A 23,334-nucleotide genomic window follows, 5' to 3' on the forward strand; every position below is an offset into this window, starting at 1 on the left:
GGGTTTGCCTTCTCAGACTTGGTGGGCAGAAGCCCAAGTGAAGTAGGTAGGTTAGCATTCTGTAGTTGATTCATGTTATAGGTATGAGTTTATGGAGTTTGTGTTTATGTTTGCATGTATATATGTGTGTGTCGTGTATATGTGTCCCTGCAGGTATGCATCCCAGTGCAAATGCATGTGTAAGCCTGATATCAGTATGTCTTTCTCAATTACTTCTCCACCTTACTTTTCAAAGGTCTCCAACTGAATCTGGAACTCACCAAGAGACAGATTGGCTGGCCAGACAGCCCCCAGATCTACCTGTTTCTGAACCATAAGCTAAGCTCAGTAGCTACAGACAAGTGCCTAGCTTTTAATATTGGTCCTGGGAACTCAAAATCAGATTGTTGTGTTTGCCTATATGGCAAGCACATTACCCACTGAAGCATCCTCTTATCCCTGGGCTCAGGAAGCTTGGTGAGTGAGGCTTATATAAAGGTGCCTCAGCAGCTTCTCTATCCCTCCAGCACCAGGGGAAACAGAGCCTTCTGATCCTGTAACTTGGTTGGTAGAATAGTCTTAAAACATCACCAAATTGCTTATTGACATCTCTAAGTAAGAACATTCTTCAATGACTCAATGAGCAAAAAATCAGAGGGACATCAATGAAGCCAGATTCTATTAACAGTGTTCTCAAACCCACCCTTCCGCTATGAGTGACCTCACAGAGGCCCATCATCTTTCAATAAATCAAGGTTCTGCCTGAGGAGACTCACATTCAGTGTAACACAACATGTGATTTCTTAGCCTAGTTATTGAAGCCATTGAATGCCTTTTCTAACTTCTTGAATCATTTTCTCTGGAGCAAGCCAACCTCCATGCTGTGAAGAGATTCAGAAATGCCTGTAAGGACATCTGTTTGGAAAGTTTTCTCCACAGTCAGCTCCAGTCATGTGAGAGGGACACTTTGGAGACAGATTCATTAATGATGATATCTTCAGATGCTCATTACTCAGCTTACATGGCTGACTTCAAAACTGTTGCTCTGAGTCCTTGAGAATGCCTGATCCTTGAGAACTCTGAGGGGAAGTAAGCATTCTAAGCCTAAGTGTTAGGGGTGGGTAACAGAAAGAATACCACTGGTCTTTGGGAACTAAGCCCTCTTTGCTTTCAGTAATACTTACCTCCTTGCCATGATCCATGCGGCTCTGGCTGACTGGATATTTCTGGCTTCTCTCACACCCACCTCTTGAGAAATATGGGGCTTTAAGAAGTGTCTGAGTGTTAGAAGATGGCTCAGGCCTCAGTAAAGTGCTTCTGTGCAAAGACAAGGACCTGAGTTCAGATCTCTGACACCAATGCATTAAAGAGAGAAAGAAGGAGAAGGAGAAGAAGGCAGAGGAGAAGAGGAAGGGGAAGAGGAAGAGGAAGGGGAAGGGGAAGGGGAAGGGGAAGGAGAAGGAGAAGAAGAGAAGAAGGAGAAGAAGAAGGAGGAGGAGGAGGAGGAGGAGGAGGAGGAGGAGGAGGAGGAGGAGGAGGAGAAGGAGAAGAAGAAGAAAAGGAGACTGTCCCCGACCTTCTGGTACAAACCCAGGTCCAAGGATGAGTGTGTGACGTGGGCTGTAGAGAGGATTTGACCAAGGTTTGTCTTTACTCATTTGCTTCCACTGCCCCCCACCCTGACCCAAACACCAGTCAGTGGATAGCAAGAAATAGCACAATTAACTCTCTGGTTTAGAGAGTGGAATAAAATAAAAATTCAGAACTGAGAAACCAGATGTACTATATCTCACACAAGAGCTACCTCAGTGTAGATTGAACATTACTGATTTTATTCCCACTGTTCCCTCTAGCTACTCTGAGCCCTTATAACAAAGTAAAACCATCAACATATACTCTTAACAGAATTGGGCCTATTTTTTTTTATACTAGAAAATCTCAGCAGCAAGCAACTGTATGTAACAGTAGTTCCTAAGAAGCATGGTGAGCTGCAAAATAGGTTCTCCAAAGGACTAGGCTTCTGTCAGGGCAGGAGAAACATCCTCCCTGTGCCTATGTAGAACCTCCACATACACTTCAAGAGTGCTAACTACCTTGGCCTATTTCTTTTCTTCCTGCGCATGGCTCAGAAACAACTCAGTCATTGAATTCCATGAGTGTTGGCTTACTCAAATCTGATTTTCTGGGACTCACTGTCCAGAACACAGTACACATTCGATCAATGCTAATAGAACCAGTTGATGTTCCAAACAGAAAGGAGTAGAGAGATCTCTGGCTCTGGTGACGCACATTCTAACATGTGGTGGTGAGGGGCTTATACCTACTCTCCAGGCTCAGCTAACTGAGGGCCTAATCTATGACAATCCATTTTTCTCATGCAACTCAGAGATGTCAACAACGAAGGTCAGAGATGATGGCATACACAACTCTCCCTGGAGCTCCCTCTGTTACTCTGAAGGGTGGGGGATGGAGAGGCTGAGGGTGGAGCTTCTTTCCCTTTGGTTCAGTACAAGAAGCATTAATTGAACAGCTACAGCGTGTCAAAAATAGGAATGCAGATACAAACTCTGTAACAGGGACCCCCTCCCCATTAACAATCTGGCCTGATTCTAGGGTTCTCCAGAAAACAGCCTCTGTGGAGATCAAAGGATCAATATTTTAAATCCCTCTGTGATCCCTGGCACACACAGCTTATACCCAGTAGGTAGTTGTTCTTGCACACTGGGCAGTGTGTCACTTCTGAGCTAGGCATCAGTTCTCATAAAACTGACTAGAAAATCCCAGGTACTTTTGTGACTGCACATCTACAAACTTTCTCAAAATCCTGTCTCCCCTCTAACCAATTAATTCCCCACTGGAGACACATAGAAAAGACTTGGTATCGCCATGTCAAAGGAGGAATAAAGTGGACAAGTGTACTCACCAAGGTACCCACAGAGCACCTGGGACTGTCTGGAGCAAAAGCTGCCCACTGAGCCAGAGGGTGTTGTAACAACTGGGCAGACAGCTAGGAGTTTCAAAAAGCAGTCATTAGCTATTTTACTGAAGACATGCCCAGCCCAGAACTACACTAAGATTCCAAGTAGAAAAGGGACTTGCTGGCTAGTCTTACCATTCCCCTCCCCCCACGCCATCCCTCCAAACACCAGGCATCTGGTACCCAGGGCAAGACATTAAACAGTCCAACTCTCAGCTCCCACCCTTGATTTCTAGTCCCTGATCTCATGTCACGCCTTACCCAGCAGCCCACACTGCTCAATGCAATTGTCCCCTTAAGGTGCTCAAGTCGAAAAACGTCACTTTACTATCTGTATACTGAACGTGGGAAAGGTAAATGCCTTGCAGTAGACTAAAGAGGAATGGAAAAGGCCTTTACCCGCTTGGACAAAAGACACTCTATCATTAAGAACAAACCGTGAGCTTCTGTTTGGGTGGCTTAGATTTCATGGTCCTTAAACAAACAAACAAAAAACCCCAAATAAATAAAAACAAAAACCCCACACCTGTGTGCATGTATATCAAAGGGAAGAGAAAACATTGCTGGGTGTTCAAAGCAACAGCTTTACTCTTGCCAACGGGATTTTTTTTTTTTTTTTGCATGAGAAGATGCAGATTAAAATCTGTTAATTTCCCATGAATTTACCCTTGCTTCTGTGTGCAAGAGATGACAAACATGCCCTCCTTCGCTCCCCAAGATGCTGTATTTTAAAGACAGGTAGAGAAAAGGCCATCTGGTTGTACAATTCTATTAGTTATCTGGTTTGTGAAGTGATTGAAGCCTACATCCAGATCAGGAGTGGATGCAATTCCGTTCCAGTGCTTGAAAGGGTTTAGGGTCCACGTGACTTCTGTTTGTATAACTGTATGGGTGTATCTTCGAGGAGTAACTGGCACCCTTCAGACCTGACTAGCACCTTCTTTTGACAAGACAAAGGCCCTAATGCGCTTCCTCCCACTGAACTTTTAGACAGCAGCAGCTCCTCCCACTCTCTGTAACTGTTCATCTCCCACACTCATCCACTAACAAGACCCCAGTGACAGATGTTCGTTCACACATGTACGGATTTGGCTTTCAAGACAGAAGAACACTCTTCGGTTTGGAAATGGGGCTCCTCTCAGCTGGTGTGGCACGGAAGATGGAGGCTATGGATGACCCTTTTTGCTGTGCATGGCGCTGTCACGTTGCTACCATATGCTGCTTCCAGCTTACATCTGCGGCCATATGTTCCCCTTAGTAAGTGACTGTACTGTTTACTTTTAGAGTTTCTCTACAGTCTGATAGTGAGAGTATCCCTCACCCTGCATATAAACTGTTTGTCCCAAGATTAGCAAAAGGGACTTTTCTCTTTCATATCTGACCTTTACAAAGCCGTGCTGAAAGTTATCCTAAATACAAATCTTAAGGACTATATTCAGAGACGGACAGAGATGCAAAGCAAGCTGCTTGCTCAGCAACACTTGCTCTCTGTGTGATGGCCCTATGCATTACTTGGGGGGAACCTAAGTCCTTTCCCTGGGAAACAGCACCTTCTTCAGGCCAGTACATGCCCTGATACAGAAGAGACACCATTCTGCCCATTGAAGTTAGAAGGCTGACATTGCACAAAGTCACACAAATCACAGGAACACTTGTGGGAACGAGGGGAGGGAGGTACTATTCTTGAATACTTTAAGTATGCACTTTTGGTTTGCTTTCATTCTACTCTGAAGTTGCAATACTAATATCCTCCCTTTTCCTTCTTCTTGTGTTCTATTCTGTTGTCCATTGTCTGTTTTTTAAGCAAGGGATCTCTGGTGGAAGACAATATGACGGACAGTAAGATCAACAACTGTGTGGCTCTATAAAGAAGTCCATAGTGACTTCTTGGGCCACAGAAAAAAGTCCTCTCTGGTTTGTTTTGGTTGTTGTTTGTTTGTTTGTTTTTAAACTATTATTCAATTTATATGTGATTGTATAAGCATTGATACGGATACACAGTTTGTTTTTTTTTTTTTTAGATGAGTGAAACGCTGGTTACCCATGATGCTTCTCAACATAAGGGACTCTACAGAAAACCAGAGACATTCGGTCTTAGAGACGATCGTGTTCTAAAGTACCTGGGTACTCATGAGTTGAGAAAGAGGAATATGAGTTACAGAGACTAGGAGATGGGGGTGAAATGTTTAGCATGAATCCTGCATAAAATAACAAAAGACTACAATGTAAAGTGCAAGAGCTCAGGTTGTTTTAGCCAAGGACGGGTAAGTCAGGTGGCCGTGAATCAAACCCATGACTTACAAAGACATTTTCCTTTGATGTAGCTGGTTGGATGACCATGAGGGACACTGCGGTGTAGCAAAAGGCCTTTCTAGAGTCTAAGAGGTAAAGAGTCAGACCAGGAGTTTTCAAATTTTACTATGCCCAAGAGTCCCCAAGAGTGTTTGTTATGAATGCAAATTACCAAGCCTTTGTTTATGGCCCCTCCTGGTTGTAAAAAGGGTTCCAGACACCTGCATCTGGCCAAGGGGGTCAAGAGTTCCTGGAGTACCTCATTTAGAAACCACCTGGGAATACTGTGTGGAGTTCATTGTGTGTAATTAAATGTCACTTAAAACTCTTGGTGAGGCCGAAGACAGCTCGGTAGTTAAGACAACTGGTTACTCTTGCAGAGGACCTGGGTTCAGTTTCCAGTCCCTCTGTGATGGCTCAGAACTGTCTGCATCTTCAGTTGCAGGGGATTACATCCTCTCTTCTGGCTTCCAAGGATACTGCATGCACGTGGTACACATACGTACATGCAGGCATGGTCATACACGTAAAATAAATATACACTTTTAAAAAGTCTTGATGAACTTCATGTCAAATTAGCTTCTGAGAAACCCGCCCCAGCTCTCTACTCAAGCATCCATGTTATCTCTCGACAACAATAATTGCACAACTGGGTTCTGCCACTACCTAACAGTACTAAGACTGCGACGGGTTTCAACTACTCTTAGAATGTTCCGACAACTGTCCCTGGGTGAGACAATCCAACTGTCACTGGGCAAGACAATCCTGGAGCTTCGCTCAAGGCCCTCTTTCCACAATGCGACCTCTTGTGAGATGCTATCTGCCTCTGCACACATCCTTTCATTACTGACCATAATACTCTCTGACAGTGGAACTCTTCCGGAATAGGCCTCCCTCCAAGACAGAGTACCATCCACCATTCCAGTCCATGGAAACAAAAAGCACAGGCTTCACAGGAAGCAAAGAGGCTGGTTAGGCTCATCTTGTGACTTTAGTTAACACACTTAGCAACCTAATAACATGACTAAGAGGTAACAAGAGTGGGCACTGTTCAAACAAGCAAGGCTTGTTGGTTGTTCTTAATGCTTCCAGATGTCTCAGATATAAACAAGATGCTGAAAGACATGAGCAACTTCGGGGCATCACAGACACCTCCAAAGGCAGGAATTGCTGGGGTAGCACCAGGAGTGAAGGCCAGAATTCAGCTCTTGTGATGCCCCACCACTTCCAGACCAGGAACGAGTTTGGTACCCTGCCTTCCTCTGTCCCTGTCTCAACTTCCAGAGCTTCCAACGCCAATGGATGAACTTGGATGTACAAAGATACACCAACAGAGTCCCAAGAGACATCCCAGGGGGCAGTTCCTTCCATAAACCCTCTTCCTCGAAAAGAAATGGCCTTTATCAAGGATTGCTCTTTTCTTCTTCTGGCCCAGGGTCAGAGTACACTGTATGCACGTTTTAGGACTTTCTGAGCTAGCCTCTTGATTACAGAAATTCCTTATAAATCAAGTAGGAACAATTCTGGGGTGACTGTGAAGATGTCAAAGCAGAAGTGACAATGAGATTGAACTGGTGAATGAACTGTGAATGACCCTCTGAAAAAAAGAATCTCCCCAAATGGAAAAATGACAAAGCTCTATCTCATCTGGTGCAGATAGAATATCGGTGATACATGTGGTCTGAGAAGCACTGAAATTACCAACAAGGAAACCAGTCCAAAGCTTGAAAATGAAATTGCATTTCCCAGAATACTCCCACTTCCATTTTGGCAACCATAAATATCCCCGTGCTGTTAAAACCCACCAAGAAAAACTACCCAATTATTTTTGCTGTTGCTGTTTTCAGGTGGAGTGAGTTGAGAGCTCCCCAGGCCCGTGATCATTTCGGCCTGTTTCTCAGAGCCAAATGGTACATTCTTGTTCACAAGAAGGAATGAATGAGGGTTCTTATGGCAGCCTGAAGTTATGAATGGATGGTGATCCGTAAACTGGCTTGTTGGGACAGATGTGGTGTTTGTCAGTGTGCTGTGGGCAAGATAGGGAAAGGCACGTGAACAGAGCCAAGAACTAAGCCAGGGCATTTTTCTTTTTCTTTCATGAGACTGAAAAGGTCCTGTAGAATTTCCTGAAACAAACACCACCAGAGAGCAGTCCTCACATAGCTACTCCATGACTGTGCCTTCAGATATGTGGAGTCTCCTCTTCAGGAACAACCTGGCTCCTAATTACCAGTGTGGGAAGAGCCAGGAAGGCCTGAGGCAGCAGAGACACTCTCCCTGGGAATGGAGATGCATGGAGCCGGCTGGTGTGAAGGAAAACAGCTGCCTGCCGAGGGCTGGAAATGCACTCAAACTATTTTCAGACGGTTTGGGCTTCACAACATCCACAGAGTATTTCCCATCTGCCTTTGGTTTCTCAATTCATTGTGGCTAAAGAAAAATCTAAGCCAAACATTTCTAACTTCTCAGGCCTAACAAGTCCAAGCTCCAAGCGCTGCCTGAGAGAATGAAGGGAAGGGAGTGGTCCACAGGACAGGGTTTGTTCAGCTTCATGAAGCTTCTCCTCTTTCCAAAAGACCTAAACTCAGTCAATTTCCTCTTGAGCAAAAGAGTTTTCTGGCACCAGTGAAGCGGTGTTCCTAAGCTTCCCTAAGAAAGCCAGGGCACAAATTCACAGAGGACACATCCTACAGTATACTGGTTAGCATGAACCAAGGGCTAAGCATGGCTGGTCCCTTTGTTACTGCTTTGGATTTCTTCCTCAAATCATTTCAGGTGACTTCCGAGAAGTCCCTTCTACCCTCTCATCCGGCTTCCTCCTTGAGACCCCCACTCTCTACGATCCTTCACGTGCTGCAGCTTTTGTACATAATTCAGGGCTGGGCCAGAGCTGAAAGTAAGTCTACCCTGCTTAACCATAGGGGTCTGACCTGCCCCCCCCCCCACCAAGTGCTATCTCCAAATGTCTTGCTAATTTTTTTCTCAATAGAGACTCACTGGAGCAGGGGGGTGGGAGGAGACAAGGAACCACTAAAACAGCAGTGAGACCATGCCCTAAGGGCCAGAAGCATTTGTGGTCGGTGTCATCTTCACCCTGAAGCTGTTATTTTCTTCATTCTTAACAAACTGAGAGATGAAGCCCAGGCAGGTGATGAGCATAAGCCCCAGCTACAAGGCCTGTACCAGACACAGTTCCGAATGCTTGTACTGTCAGGGCAGTGTTCTAGTCAAGGGAGGACCCCATGTTTACAACCCCCACTTTCCTTTGGTCAGATCTCCTTACTTCTACTTCTTTTGTTTTTGTTTTGTTTTTGTTTTTTTCGAGACAGGGTTTCTGGCTGTCCTGGAACTCACTCTATAGACCAGGCTGGTCTTGAACTCAGAGATCCGCTTGCCTCTGCCTCCAAGTGCTGGGATTAAAGGCATGCGCCACACCACCACTGCCCGGCTGCTCCTACTTCTTAGCTAGCTCTAAAGCTCTGTCTCATTTTGCTATCCACATCGGTTAATTTTCTAAAAGCATCATGCAACACTTGGGAGGGGATTGCAGTACAGGTCAAAGCCAAGGGCTTGATAAATCCTAATTTTTGCATCAACCAGGTGCACAGCTAAAAGCTGAACACGCTGAAGGGGAAACTATCCCTCCAGTTCTGTGCAGTCTTCAGGGATATGTTTGCTTTCCTAGGAAACCATTCTGAACTTGCAAATGCAGTACTCCCCTGGAGAACAGAGTCATTCTTACAAGGGTTGACCAGTGATGTCAGGTCAAGAAAGCCATAGTGGTACACACATCTAGCACTCAGAAGGCTGAAGCAGTAAAATAAAGAGTTCAAGGCTAGCCTGGACTGCATATCTCAAGGTCTGGGCTTCATGTGAAGACCCCATATCTACCAAATAAAAAGAAAAGCAATGGTGTCCATTTCCTGGACATTGTGTTAAGGCTGCTGTTATCAGCAGGGAGTGCAACCTTTATTTATATAATGTATCACAGACTGATGGCTGTAACCTCAGATGTCAAAATGAAAATACTAGGGCCAACTTCAGAGTTGGCTTGTGAAGATGAAATGAGACACATGTGAATATTTAAAGCCAGGCCTGGCACACAGAAGTGTTCAGTAAAGGTTCACTTTCTTCTTGTCCATACCAGTATAATTCTCTAAAAATGCAGAAACAGGAAAAGAGTTTCCGCTGCCTCAATCTGGTGACACTATAAGTCCTCTCTTTCCTTTAAGGGGAACAAGTCTTATTCCCAGGTCTCCTGATGCAGGTCACTTTGATGTTCAGTCTTTCTCAGGAGGCAATGCTCAGTCATTGAACATTTACTGAACAGGAACAGTGTGCTAGGTTCTGTGCTAGGACCCGGGACATCTATAGAACCAACAGCACAAGACAGTGTGGGGAGGCAGAAATGAGAGTAAACTGCAGATAAGGATCTCAGGGTGCACAGAGCCAATCACATGTATTCAGACAAAACAAAGATGCTCTCTTACGGAGGAACCATCTTCTTATATCTGCAACAATCCTCAAAATATTAAAAGACAGTTCATCCAGTTGATGAAACAACATCCACAGGGCCCAGAGACATAAAAATTCATGGCCTGTTCATGGATAAAAGCCAAAAGAAAAGGTTTCCAGAAAGTAGTGTTAACAAACAGAGATTTGGTATTGGGCAGTGTGGACCTTCAAAGGTTTACAATGCTACTACTTAAGAGAGGTAAACCTAAGAAAACACCAAAAAGCTATAGACCTCCTCAGGTAAGAGGTCACTCACCTTGCCATCCTCTTCACCCTAAAGGCCACCTGAAGAATAATCAGAGTGAACCAGGGAACTGGACCCATTGGGTGGAACTTCCACGGTAAGAAAGATGTGGGGATGCCAAGACATCCCAAGGACGCAGAAGTGGTCACTGGGACATCTCACGTACGTGCTGCTAACCCACTCCATCTCATAATCAGTCAGGCACTAGAATCCGCTGGGGTGATCTTTCTTTCTGGTGGTGTGAAAGCAATGGCACATCTTAAAGTCAATGACATAATGATTGCCATGCAGAGGCCTACTAAGTGCCAGAAGCTGCCCAGAGCTTCTTTACACATGACCTCTGCAATCTTCAGAAGTAGGTGGCCCGGTAGAAATCTGAAGGGCTGCCATATCCAGCAAACACAGCACGGTGTTAGATATGGACAGGCACAGTGGGTTGACCACCCTACAGAGGGATACCCATCATCTTGAAGGGTGAGGGGCAATTTGGATTAAAAGCCAGGGGCTAAAGAGGGTTTGATGAGGAGTCAAAACCGGAAGCTTGTGGTCAGAGTGCAGCCTAACACCCACCTCTGACTATCAGAGGTTAGAAAAGAAACAACCACCCACCCAAGGCAGCTTGAGGTTAGAGAAAGACACAAATTTCTTTTAAATAAAAGGTGGAAGTAAATCTTCTGGTCTAAACAAGCCTGACCCAGAATTCCTAACATGTTATTAAATTTAAAATAAAGTACCTAGAGAACAATGAATTCCAGGTTAAATACTATCTCTGTTTAAAATATATTCAAGAGCAGAACACAAGCACACCAGATGCTTTCAAAATGACAACAGAAACATCTGTTTATCTCAGCCAAAGCCACATTTCGTCAGGCTGCTGGGAATCTGCAAAGCGGATTCCTCTCTAAGACTGAAGGACAGACCGGAAAGGGACGGAGACAGTGGAAAGGACTGCTCTGGGCAGGCACCTGCTTGCTGCCCACCTCACTTGGGAATTTATGAAGAAGATGCCAGGGGCAATGGGGAAGGACCTAGGCCAGGAACCCATCCTTGCATCCTTCTCGCCGGGCTCCTCCACCCTGCCTTCCCGAACCTTCTAAAATTACAGCTTTAAGTGTGTTGTAATCTCTGGGCAAAGGCCCCGTAGTCACTGACCTCCTCGATTCTAACCCAGATTTGATGCGAGTTCAATAGTGAATCATTAGCCCTGTTTCACATCTCCATTTCCTCTAGGAAAAACGATTTGTCATTCTTTCATATCTTTACACAGAAGGTGCCTGAGGAGGGTTACATCAGCATCTCTCCAGCACGGAGAAGACCTGCATTTCCTCGCTTTGACCGCGGGAGACGCTGTGGAGACGCGGAGGTGTAGTTAAGCGAACCACACAATCTTGGGAAACCCCCAGCCTTTAAAATAATATGGAGGCCTACTCAGGAGAGGCGGCAGCAAAACTACCTCCCTGTTCCAGCTATAAACTGTGTTTTAATTTTGAGACTTCACTTATCACTTTGCAAAGTAAAAATGAAGGAGATCTGGAAGGAGGAGAGCGCAAAGGTACTCAGGTGTAGTCACGGCGGGGGCATTAGAAATCGTGCTGGCCACGATTCAGTAAAATAGGGAATGAAAATCTGCTGTGTTGCACTTTAATAAGAGCCATCATAGAAGTCAAGAAGCCCAAGCTAGTCTTTACTCGCCAACCCCCCTTCTTCTCTCTGACTCACATCCATACACAGAGAATCTTTTAGGAGAGAAGGCAAAAATACATCTTTAAAGTAAGGCTACTACTGTGTTCTGCTAATATTCCCCTTCATTGGGCATTTGGCCCAATAGGCCAGCAATCTGTATATATAGAATGACAGATTCATGAATTGAGTACTAAGTCACATTACTCAAAACCATCGTGACATTGGCATTCATTCTACATGGCGCAATTTCACTTGGAAATGACAGGGGGACCAGAGAAGGAGAATTGTTTAGGATTAAATGTTTAGCCTTCATGTGGAGGAATTACAAAGGCAACTTCTTTGTGATTTTTCCAGGCTGTATACTTCAGTCCACCTAATTCAAAGAGATAGAATAAGCCAACATGGCAATTTACTGTCTTTGCTTGCCCAGGTTGCAGATTCTACTCTTCATTAACACAAAGTGCTCATTCTATTGAAAGGAAAATCCAAGATAATTCCTCTGTTCTTTTTGTGTTCTATGTGCTGACTTGGCATTCCTGGTGAATGAGGAACCAAGCCCATTACTGAAGGCAAGTGAAGAGAAAAATGGGTTGTCTCTAAAGTAGAAGCTCCAATATTACAATAACAAAGTATATCTCATACAAAACAGCCTAATCCATAGTCTATTCTAATTATTCTCTCTTTGATGATTTTATTTTAATATCCTTTGATCATAAAGGTATTTTGTTGTTGCTATAACTTTTTAAAATATTACTAGGAGCAGAATTCAGCAACCCAAGCTGCACACCACGGAGCTGTGCTTCCTCCACGGGCAGTATTGAAATCTGAGGTTGAATAATTCTCTGGTCTATGAAGGCAGGGGTAGGCTGCCCTCTTCATCATAACAGGATAGAAATATCCCTGGCTTCTACCTAATGAAGGCTAGCAGCATCTCACCTCAAGACAATGAAAACTATTTTCAGACATTATTGGCCGTCTCAGCAGAAGCCATGGGGAGCAAGGAGAGAGCAGGACTCAGCGCTGCCAGAGTCAGACTCACAACGTGTGCCTGCTTCACTGTGAAGAGAAGCAGAGAGGAGAATCAAGCATGGCCAGGCACATAGGTAGTCCCAACATAGGGAAGATGAGGACAGAGGGCCATGAGTTTGATGATGACCTAGACAATATGACAAGTCAAGACCAGCTTCAGCTACAGTCTGAGGCCACATCTTAACAAAAAGGTTTGGAATAGAGATCAGTGGTAGGAAGTGCGTCCTTATATGGGAGAACTTCAGACTTAAAACAAAACAAACAAATAATAAATAATAGACAAAAAAAGAGAAAATGACTTTCCCTTACCTCACCATGTCTCTACTTGTTTTAATATTAATTTAGATTCTTCTTAGATAGAAAAGAGTCACTTTTTCAGAATTTCTAAAGCCTTATACAGTGTCTTTTGAATAGCTGCACTTTGAACTTCAAAGGAATAGTCAAAGTGTTCGGCATCCACTAATTCCTGCTGGGCAGGCTATCAGTAAACGCCAGTACAACTCCACTCTGAGTCTTAAACCAACAGTATGTAAAAAGATCAATATGCAGAAATTCAAAACTAATCAGATCCCTTCTTTAAATGTTGACACAGTATTATTTATACCCCCATAAATACATTCTTGGCTAAAATTCATACTAGGAGCTTGGCATCTGGCCAGTTCTATTAATATCTACTTATTTATACAGCACACTTGGCCAAGGATAATATTTAAGACAAAGTATGCCTGAGGGCATATACAATATCTCTTGTATTTTCAGTTTTAAATCTCCACATTGCTAAAAATATTGAGTCTGAACTTTATAAAACATCCCACCAAGGGCTATCCGCCATCTGTAGTGATATATAGTCACCAAGCATAATTAAGGCATATTTGTAATACTTGAGTTGAAGTCACTCCCTAAACACTAATAAATTGGTGGAAAAAAAAAAGGCGGCAATCTTTCCCATGACTTCTCTATGGGCTTATGACCCACTTCAGATTCACTGTGAGACGTAACAGGCACGTGCCCTCCCCTACGTGCGCCATAGTGAGGCAGAAAGTGCTGGTGTGTAAGACAGCCAGCCCTGCCCTTCCAATTCCCCTTGCTTTAAATTTAATGGAATGATTTCTCTTCTTTCTCTTCTCTCTCTCTCTCTCTCTCTCTCTCTCTCTCTCTCTCTCTCTCTCTCCCTCTCTCTTTTTTTGGAAGCACTCACTATATTCCAGGACTAGAAAGTCCTGGAAAATCAGTTAACCTACTTTCTATAAAATTGTCCACAGCCTCTGCACAGTTATGTTGAATCTGCTACTATTAATATAACTTTCTACTCCTACGCTTCTACACTGAACACAATCTTCTTAAATCTCTATTTTTTCACATAAAAAATGATAGTATATGTGTGTGTGCGTGTGTATAGTATGTATGTGTGTGTGTGTGTGTGCAAAAGTATACTTAGGTGTTCATTTATTTGGAGGTTCAAGAGTGAGTGGGATACAGAAGAGTCCACACACGAATGTTACTGATACTTTCAAATCCTCCCTATAACCTGGGAGTCTTTCTAATTTGCTCATGACCTTGGTCCTGGGCTGTCCTGCCTTTGCTTACCTTCATCCATCTGACTTAAGTGCTTCCCCAGGTGGCCTCCTCTCTGCTTAGCTATGCAATGTGAGATTGGTTCTTTGTCTTCTTTGCAAACTTTCTGACAGCTAATCTGAGCTTTTGCATGTAAATACCAAAGAAGGAGTTATTGAGACGGGCATAACATACCTACCTGTCAGCCCAAATGTCTGCAGAATCAACACCACACATGTGGGAGAAAGCCAACGGATCAACCCTTCGCTCAGCCTCTGTGGCTCTGGACTAATTTCAATGAACTCTTCCCTAACATCCCTGTGGCTCCGCCCCAGATAGAAATCCGTATTTCCCAGGGGGGAATAAGCAGGGCGGAGTGTATGTATCACCACTGTGGTGGATAGGACCATAATTATAATAATAAAATCATCCTGCTGGCAGGGTTCCCTGCATCTGTTAGCCACTAAACAACAAGAGACTCTACAGCGTAAGAAAAGTGACCAGCAAGATTAGACAGATGGGTAGACTGACACTCTGAGGACACCAAGTACAAGACTCGGCAAGTCAAATAGCTACGGCTTGGCAAACTAAAAATAAATATTAGAAGAGAAAAGCACCACCCTGCAATTCTAACTTCTGGGATAAAATTACCAAGATGGCTGCATTATCTATTTAGGCAAGACACAGAGACTTCACAAAGGCAGCCAGCGAGGATATAGGGCATGAAAGGGGAGGAGAGAACAGCTCAGCCAATGAGAAGTTTACGACAGGGACTTGGAACACAAGGATGCTGAAGGTTTTTTTTTTTTTTCTTTTAGTGTTTCTTCCTGGTGTTTAACCCTCTCAGGTATCACTCAATGCTGTTGTTGCTGCTGCCAGCGCTCTCTCTCTCTCTCTCTCCCCCTCCCTCCTTCCCTCCCCCCTTTCTAAAGAACTCTGAAACAAATCTACACTAACTGTATTCCCCCCCACACAAAGGCTCCACAATAAATCACTGCTACTGTATGCCAGCTGTTTTTGAAGCTATTGCTCCCAGCGAAACGGGGAAAAATTTTTTTTTTAAATTGCTGTCTTTCCTATCTTGGATTTCAGACTGCACAGAAGATCCTGCTGCTTGTGAAAGCGCCAGAGCACAGAGTTCAAGGTTAAAAACAGATCATGGAGAATCCCCCTAAGAAAAACGACCTGCTCCCAGGCTAGCGAGGGCTGCCTAGAAAAATCGAACGGGAAGTGAAACCTAGTTGAGCCCAGTTAGAACCGTATTTATCCTTTCTAACTGTCCATGTGAGGTCAAAAGGGGACTTGGCAACGCGGTTTTGCAAGAGGACTGGGCGTAAAAACACCTAGAGAGAGCAATAAATGACCGGGGAGGATTTAAGGAGTTTGGAGTGACCCCCACCCCCACCCCGCGCGCGCTCGCAATCCAGTTTGGTATTGGTGATGCTGACATTCTTAGGGGAGTGAGAAACAATAGCAAAGGCTTGGGGAGTCCCCAGATAGGTCAGCGGGAAAGGGGGTCGCCTTTGGGAAGGCTAGTTTGGAAGCATTTTTTTTAACTCTTTGTGTACCAGTTGGAAGATACCCCCACCCCCACTGCACGCCAACCCAGCAAAGAAAACAAAGTCTACCGTGGTCTCTTAGCCTAAAGTCATCCCGGGAAGCGCTTTCCTTTTGACAGAAGGGAGCTGATTCGCTAGTTGGTAGACTAGGGAAGAGGAGAAATTCAAAGACTTTTAAAAGGTCTGGGGCGTTTGTAGGAAGGGAGTTATGGAGAAATAAATAAATAAATAAAACATAAGGTGAAGGTTTGCAAGCTTGTGGATCTCCATCCTACCACTGGAAAGGCAGTGGAAGGGACGGAGGGCAGAACGGAAACGAAGCGATCGGGACTTTGGGACTTGGGGACTTGGAGAGGGAAGGGCGAACGCCTAAGGCTGCTGTGGATCTGAGGAGCTCCGGGCCAACCTTAGACTCGGGGATAGAAAAGGCGAAAACCACGGAAACTGTACTTACTTTCGGAGAGGAAGTGGGACGGCATGTCGATTTTATAAACCTCCTTGGCGTAGTACTCCTCGTCGCTTCGCTCGCGCTCGCAGGCGGCTGCCCTCCGGCTTGCCTTCTCCTGCAGTAAGTCCCTGGTACTGTTGTAGATGGAAATCACCTCCGGGGGGACCTCATCCGGCTCCGGATAGTCTTCCGGGGGGCTGGTGAGCTTCAGCTTGCTCAGGATCTGCCCGCGGATGGCCTCGATCCTCTTGCGCATAAACTGGTCCATGTCGAGGGTGCTGCAGGTAGACAGACTGAGCGCCACCGGGACCAGATGCAGGAGCAAAAGGGTTCTCAGCACACAGTAGTGCATGTTTTTAAAAGGAGGAAACGTTGCTGTTGTTGTTTAAAGTGAGAAAAAAAATATAAAAAGAAACTAGTAATTCTCAGAGCGGGTCAGGTAGAGTTGTTTTTAATACGAAACTTTTGCAAAGCAGTCGAAAGTCAATGCCCAATAGAAAAACGTCCCTGGCTGGGATTCCTTTAAAAAAGAAAATGCAACGCGTTTCCAACGTGGAGATATTAATATGCGATGCTGGGGCGGGGAGGGGGGGGGGGAGAATCTCTCACTTTAAGGAGTAAGAAAGGTCTGTTTTTTCTCCTGGAAGGGAGAGGGTGAGTGGCTCTGAAGTAGAAATAAACTTAAGAGGAAGAAATGGAGTTCAGTGTGTCAGGCTCGGGCGCGGAGTGGCTGATCTGAACTCCGATCCTCCGGCCAAAAGGGAAGAGACGAGAAGGTCCGGAGGTTGGCAGGAGGCACGCTGGGCCGCGGGGAGCGCTGAGCTGCGGCCGGGGCTGCGCCGGGCTCTAACTGAGATGTTCAAAGACCGAGCGGCTCGGCCCTGCCTTCCACACGTGTGTGGATGAGTGTGCGTGTGGATGTGTGCGCGTGTGCGCGCGTGCGTGTGCGCGCGCCGAGGGCGAGCCTGGCGAGCCGCGGGGAGGCAGATGCGCCCCGGAGCGGCTCACTCGGAGACTCGGTGGGGTACTGTCCGCCCCAGAGATCCGCCGAGGCCGGATCCGGCGGCGACGATCCGGCTCCTGCCGGCCGCTCTGTGGCCTACACCCGGCTGGGTCGCTCCACGTTGCAGTCGCCGCAGCTGCCTGCAAAGAGGGCCAGCCTCAAACTCGGTCCTGCAGATCCTCCTTTTCTTGCTTCAGGCGGCCAAGGGCGACAGAGATCCGCCACCTCCTTAACCCCCTGTGGATCAACACCGCCTCCTGGGCACGTTGGCTGCGGGCTGCCCCGGGACTTGCACCCTTCCCTAGCCTCTCCTGGCTTCCACCAAGCTTGCACTTTCTCGCTTAGGGTAAGTAGGTACTTGCGACCCTAAAATAGACAGACCTCTGCTGATACCTTCTCTCTGCAGTTGGGTTGCTCCAGAAAGGCTTCTTAAACCCTAATACTTCTCTTCATCCCTGGCGCCTGCCCTAGAGCTCAGCTCTGCGCCTTCTTTCTCTCCCACTTGCTCTCCTGCCGGCAGCCTCAGCAGCTCCGCTCCGAGCAAACCTTCTGCTGCCAGCAGATAACATCACGATCCTGCCCGGAGCAGGGATTTATAAGTGCTCCCCAAACCACGTGTTTGCCTTCAACAAAGTGACGCGCTAGGATTACAGTCAGAAGTCCTCTGTTACTAAGACCATGAGCTCTCTCGACCAACCGTTGAGGGGGTGTGGAAAAGGGGACGGCTCGTTGGGGAGGGCGACTGGCATGGGGAATTTGCAGTAGTCACTGTCTGTGATCACCAAGGGACTGTCTGTAGAGGGGCAGGCAGCTAAGCATCCCATTTCTCCACGGGGTGGGGATTATTCACTGGCAGCTTCCCTGAGTCTCTCCTGTATTGAGTGCCTGCACTCGCATGTGCAGGCTAACACACACACACACACACACACACACACACACACACACACACACACACACACACACACACACTGTTCCATGGAGTCCCAGAACACTCAAGGCCAGGCAAGCCCAGCCTTCCAATCTGAGATTCTGACCTCACTTTTGCGTTCTCAAGGACTTCACAACAGGTTGTTTTTTATTAGTCTGTTTACAATTCAGCCCTCTGTTTGCCCGTGAGCTAGCAGAAAACAGAAGCAACCCTTTCACCCAAAGCACGCTCTGTGTTACTGCTTTGAATAAAGGGAACTGTTGCCTTCGTTATGTGAGCCCTCTGCTCCTGTGGCTTCTCCTCAGTCTTCCTAGACAGAGATGAGCCACCGTCTTCCGCCTGTCAAAGCATATATCTAAGACAATTGGGTTTTAAGATTTTGTTGACTACTGTCACACAATACTCATAGCTTGACATTTTCTACACAATCCTGCCCAAACTGGATGGATACCAGAAGTGTTCTTGCCACTGGTCTTTTTACCTTTCACCTTTAGTTAGTCAATGTCAACATTTCAATCTTAGTGGTGGCTCATGGGGCCACAATGACTAGACAGGTAATTTAAGCTGGAAACTGTTGAGAACCCCCCAACCCCCGTCAAGATCTCTATATCATTTCCTAGTTCGAAAGGATCAAGCTTTTAGGGGTGCATACAGTATATGTGTCCATGGGGGGGATATATTAATAGAGGGAGCTGTAATGATATGTAATGATATAGCTGGCAAACATTATATACAACAATGAACAGTATTATGTGTATTTCACAGACAAGGAGACATAAGAAGTGAGGTCTGTTGCTGCAGAAAACAGGAAGGGGTGGGCCTGGGTTCTCTCTCACCATGCACTTCTAAGGAGTATCAGTCCCAGAACATTTGACAAACAGAGATTCTGAGGTTCAGTAAGTGTGGGAGATGTAGAATAGTCTATTCCTCTCTTACAGAGTCAAGATCCCCACAGTGATGGTCAGTGTTCTAAGAATCCTGCAGAAAACTCTCTTTAATCATCTCCCCACCCACCTTGAACACAAAATTCCTCTACTCCACTGACCCTGTAAAACCCTGGAATGAATGAATGGTTTCAACACGCACCTAAATGATTCTGAAAACCATATTTAAAAACCTCCATTATTGGCAGACTTCTTCCTTCAAGGTCAGCTCCAGATGGAAACAGGTCTCCGGGTTAGACTACCACCTACAATTCTATAAGCTGAGACAGAATTGAACAGGAGCTCCTGTGTGGCTGATGGTCTCATCAGCTAGAGTCATCCTGTGAGTGTCATTCAGATGCAGCTGTACAGAGAGGACACAGAGCAGGAACTACAACTGCTGAGGGCCAGTGTCCCTCTGGAATACAATAGTTTGTAGGGATGCTGCCAGTAAAAATCTGTTGAGTGCTCAACACAGGAGATAGGGCGTTCTCTGCAGCCAGTGAGCCTTTTACTGGTTGCTGAGACTAGCCTGGGGAACAGCCATAGGTACATTTTAGGATGAGCTGGTGGGTGGGCAGAGCAGCAGCAAGCCCACAGGTACTCCATCCAAGCAGGCAAGCATCCCCACAACATCAGTACCCACACTCTAGTGCATGTTAGTGGCTGAGCACTTACAGCTCTGGACCCCTTAGGCCTGATGTTAGACAGCTTCCTAAAAAGCTCCTTGCATTTTCACAAAGCCCTGGAGGTGACAGACACATCTTTTCTGTGACAGCAGGGGAGGAACCTCTCTTGTCTCACTGGAGATCAGTTCTCCAGAGCCACTTGAGTTTGGCATAAATGAATTCTGTCTTCAGCAAAGCTAAGGCCTTTGCATCTCCATCTTCAAGAAGCAAAACCACCACACCTAAGGATCATACGTGCACAGAGTTCCACAGGTGATAAAGTAAAAGAACATATTACATACACCATCTTGACTACCCCAGGGGTCGGGGAACTACTCTATGAGTTCACAGTCCTGCCCTGTGGCTTTATAGCCCAAGGAAGTTATTCAGAGATGCTTCATTTCATTACTTGTGAGAACAGGGACATATGCAGAAGGCTATGGGGAGTGTTTATAACAAAGTTAGAGCCTGGTGTCTGCTCATTAAACTTTAGCTGCTATCATCCTAGCCTCTCTCCATCCCAGTCAGGGGCCATGGCCAAACATGTCTGTGTCTGGTCTTCACTCTTCATCCAGGAAATACATAGGAAAGAAGTCACCCAAATCTTCTTGTGCCATTCTGCCCCTCGGTAACTGTAGAATCAACAGTCAAGAAACACACTTTTGATGAAATACAATACAAACCTGCTATCAAAGTTCAGTTAGGCATTGAACATTAAGATCTCTGAACACCCTAACGTAAGATGTTTGGTTTCTAGGCCAGAGAGGTTGGGGTTGAAGACGCAGCTGTTTCAACCAGCAGCCCTGACTACTCATTAATGGGTCTGTTATTCACTTCATCGTGTGGAGCGCCCACAGAACAGGTCTGCTCACTGCTGACCTGGAGTTTGTCCTCTGTGTCACAGTCATGGTCTGGTCTGGGACTCCTTCCTCTCACTAAAAAATAACTTATTTATGACAATTCTCGGAAAGCTTTCTCAATGCTTTCTAGCATTCAAAACAAACAAAACAGCAAGTGGGGGGATATGAAGCTACAAATGTTTTTTCAATCACTGTAACTAAGTGCAAGGATAATTCTTTTCCACTTTCCTGATAACTTCTATCTGTGCAGTTATTTATTTGTGTGAGTATGCGTGCCATAGCACACCTGTGGAGGTCAAAGGACAACACTCCTTCTACCTCATGGCTCCTGGGACTGGAACTCAGGTCACCATGCCTTTAACCTCAGAGCCACTTTACTGCTCTGGCTCTGTGATGTCATCTTTGAGTCCATAATTCAAAAACAACTCTTGGTCCACATCATTTTTTTTCTCATGATCTGTATGTATTTCAAAAAAAAAAAAAAAAAAAAACAAGTTTAACCACGAACTAACAGGTTCTCAGTAGAGTAATACAATAATAAAAAGAAGCACAGACATGGCTTGGTCAGTAAAGGCCTTGCCTTGCAAGCACAAGGACCTTAGATTGATCCCCGGCGCCTACATAAAAGCTGGATGCAGCAGTGTACTTGTGTAACCCCAGTCCTGGGAGACAGGGACAGGGAGGCTCCCTGGGGCTTGGCTCCCTGAGACTTGCTAGCCAGCTGAGTCAGTGAGCTTAAGGCTCAGTAAGAGACTCCTTTAAAAAATAAGATGGAGGGTGGAAGGAGAGATAGACTTCTGGCCTACATACAAGCACATGCACACAGGTGTGCATGCAGCCCCCCCCCACACACATGCACATAGGTGTGCATGTAGCCCACCCCCCACATACACATAGGCGTGCATGCAGCTCCCACCCTGAATAACAACAATCTACTCCTACTTTACTTGATGTCTGTACACTGAGCTCGGGATAAAGTGATGGGCAGGGAACATGAAGGGAAGGAAGGCACATAAGACACCTGTGCTGGGTGGAGGGAGAATGGTTAAGGGATAAAAACAAGGAGGGCCAGCAACCAGGCAGCCTTAAAGAACGAATCACTGTGATGACCATGCTCCTGGCCCAGATCACTCACATGTCCAGTCTTCCTGGAGACAGTTCCATCAAACAGCTGCCCAGTGACCTGGGTTGCTGTCGCTCTCCAGGTTTTTCTAACATTTGGTAATGCCTCTAATTTCTTGACCCTGGTGAAATCCATCAACTGAGACAGCATTTAACAAGTGCCATGCACACACAATGCGAGTGCTGAGACATGGGGCCAGCCGCAGAAGCCTCACTCCGGCTTCCCTTATACAGCTGTGTGGTTCAGAGACCCTGGACAGAGTGAACCATCAGGGCCAGGGCACTGGGAAAGAAGACTAAAGTATCTGGGCCAAAGAGAAACTAAAATGAATGAAAAGAGGCCCATGACAGAGAGTATAGGGGTTAGGGTTCTCGTTGGTGAGTCTGACAGAACACAAACAGAAGTGTTCATGTGTGTGCGTGTGTGCATGCGTGCGTGCTTGAGTGTGTGTGTTCACTTGCATGTTGGGTGTGTATGTGTGGAGGTCAGAGGACATCATCTGGTGTCACCCCTTAGCCTCCATCTACTCTTGTGAGACAGGGTCTGTTTCTGGCCCTGAACTCACTGTGGAAGCTAGATTGACCAGGGAGCCTCCTGTCTCCACATCCTCAGCCCTGAGATTATAAACTAATCTATCACGAAGGACATTTTTTAAGATGCATAAGCTGTAGAAGCCTGTCACCATTCCCCTCAAGGGGCTCCATACTGTGTGACATTCCAAACAGACAATTCTACTAGTAAACTCGGACAACCTATATTTCAAGTAACTCTGCCTTTCTACTACCTCACTCTGCAATTTAAAAACATGAAAATGAAGCAGAAAACACAGCAATTGCATAAAAAAAACCTCTGTGGTTTGTATGACTGATGGAAAAACTGGTAAATAAGTATTTTAAGAAGTAAAAGTATATGTTAATAACTATTTCTGAAAGTACAGCCAGATAGATGGCTTTGATCCCTAAAACATGAGAGTCATAACTCTCTGGTGACAACTTCAACTCTCAGAAAAGAAAGTTAGGGGACTTGAAGATAATCAATGTTCTTATTAATGAAATTAGCCATGTCATTCATCATCACACAAATCCAGGCACCATGAGACAGGAAGAGGATGTAACTCATAAATGCACCACGAGCAAGGAGGCAGGGTACCACGAGGCTGTCCTGTTAGGATGATGCTGCTCCTCTCAAGTCTTCGACTGTAGGAACGGCTCTGGCTTTCCCTCTTGTGATACAGTGGCCACGAGACACTGTGCACACCTCCTGCCTTGTTTATCTCAACACCATTTCACAACTCCCCTTGGAAAGCACTTCCTCTACAATTTCAGTAATTCATATAAAACTGCACCAACACAACAGTGAAGTCTTCAAGAAGCCATGGGTCACAGGCAAGCCAGCCTCCCACATGGGAAGAAAACAGATAACAACCACAATAAAGATGAGGAAGGAGGCCAGCGAAAATAGCTCCATGGATAAAGCTGCTTGCTCTAGAAGCGAGTAACCTGAGTTCAATCCCTGGACCTCACGCAAAGGAGGAAAACCAGACTCTCTA

General features: G+C 45.7%; 1 protein-coding gene across 2 annotated transcripts in view; it reads right to left on the minus strand.

The window, feature by feature from the left end:
* Tgfb2 (transforming growth factor beta 2) overlaps positions 1-17,089 on the minus strand; it is a 92,167-nt gene extending 75,078 nt beyond the window's left edge. The window contains exon 1 of one of the 2 annotated variants that reach the window (XM_028759362.1): positions 16,287-17,087. In XM_028759362.1, coding sequence (XP_028615195.1) covers positions 16,287-16,632 — 346 coding nt within the window. In that variant the 5' untranslated portion in view covers positions 16,633-17,087. Of the gene's footprint in view, positions 1-16,286 lie in introns of both variants that reach the window. The other variant, XM_028759354.1, reaches the window with a different exon arrangement.
* Between the last annotated feature and the right edge of the window lie 6,245 nt (positions 17,090-23,334).

The sequence above is a fragment of the Grammomys surdaster genome, unplaced genomic scaffold (genome assembly GCF_004785775.1).
Source record: "Grammomys surdaster isolate TR1022 unplaced genomic scaffold, NIH_TR_1.0 130, whole genome shotgun sequence".
NCBI lineage: Eukaryota > Metazoa > Chordata > Mammalia > Rodentia > Muridae > Grammomys > Grammomys surdaster.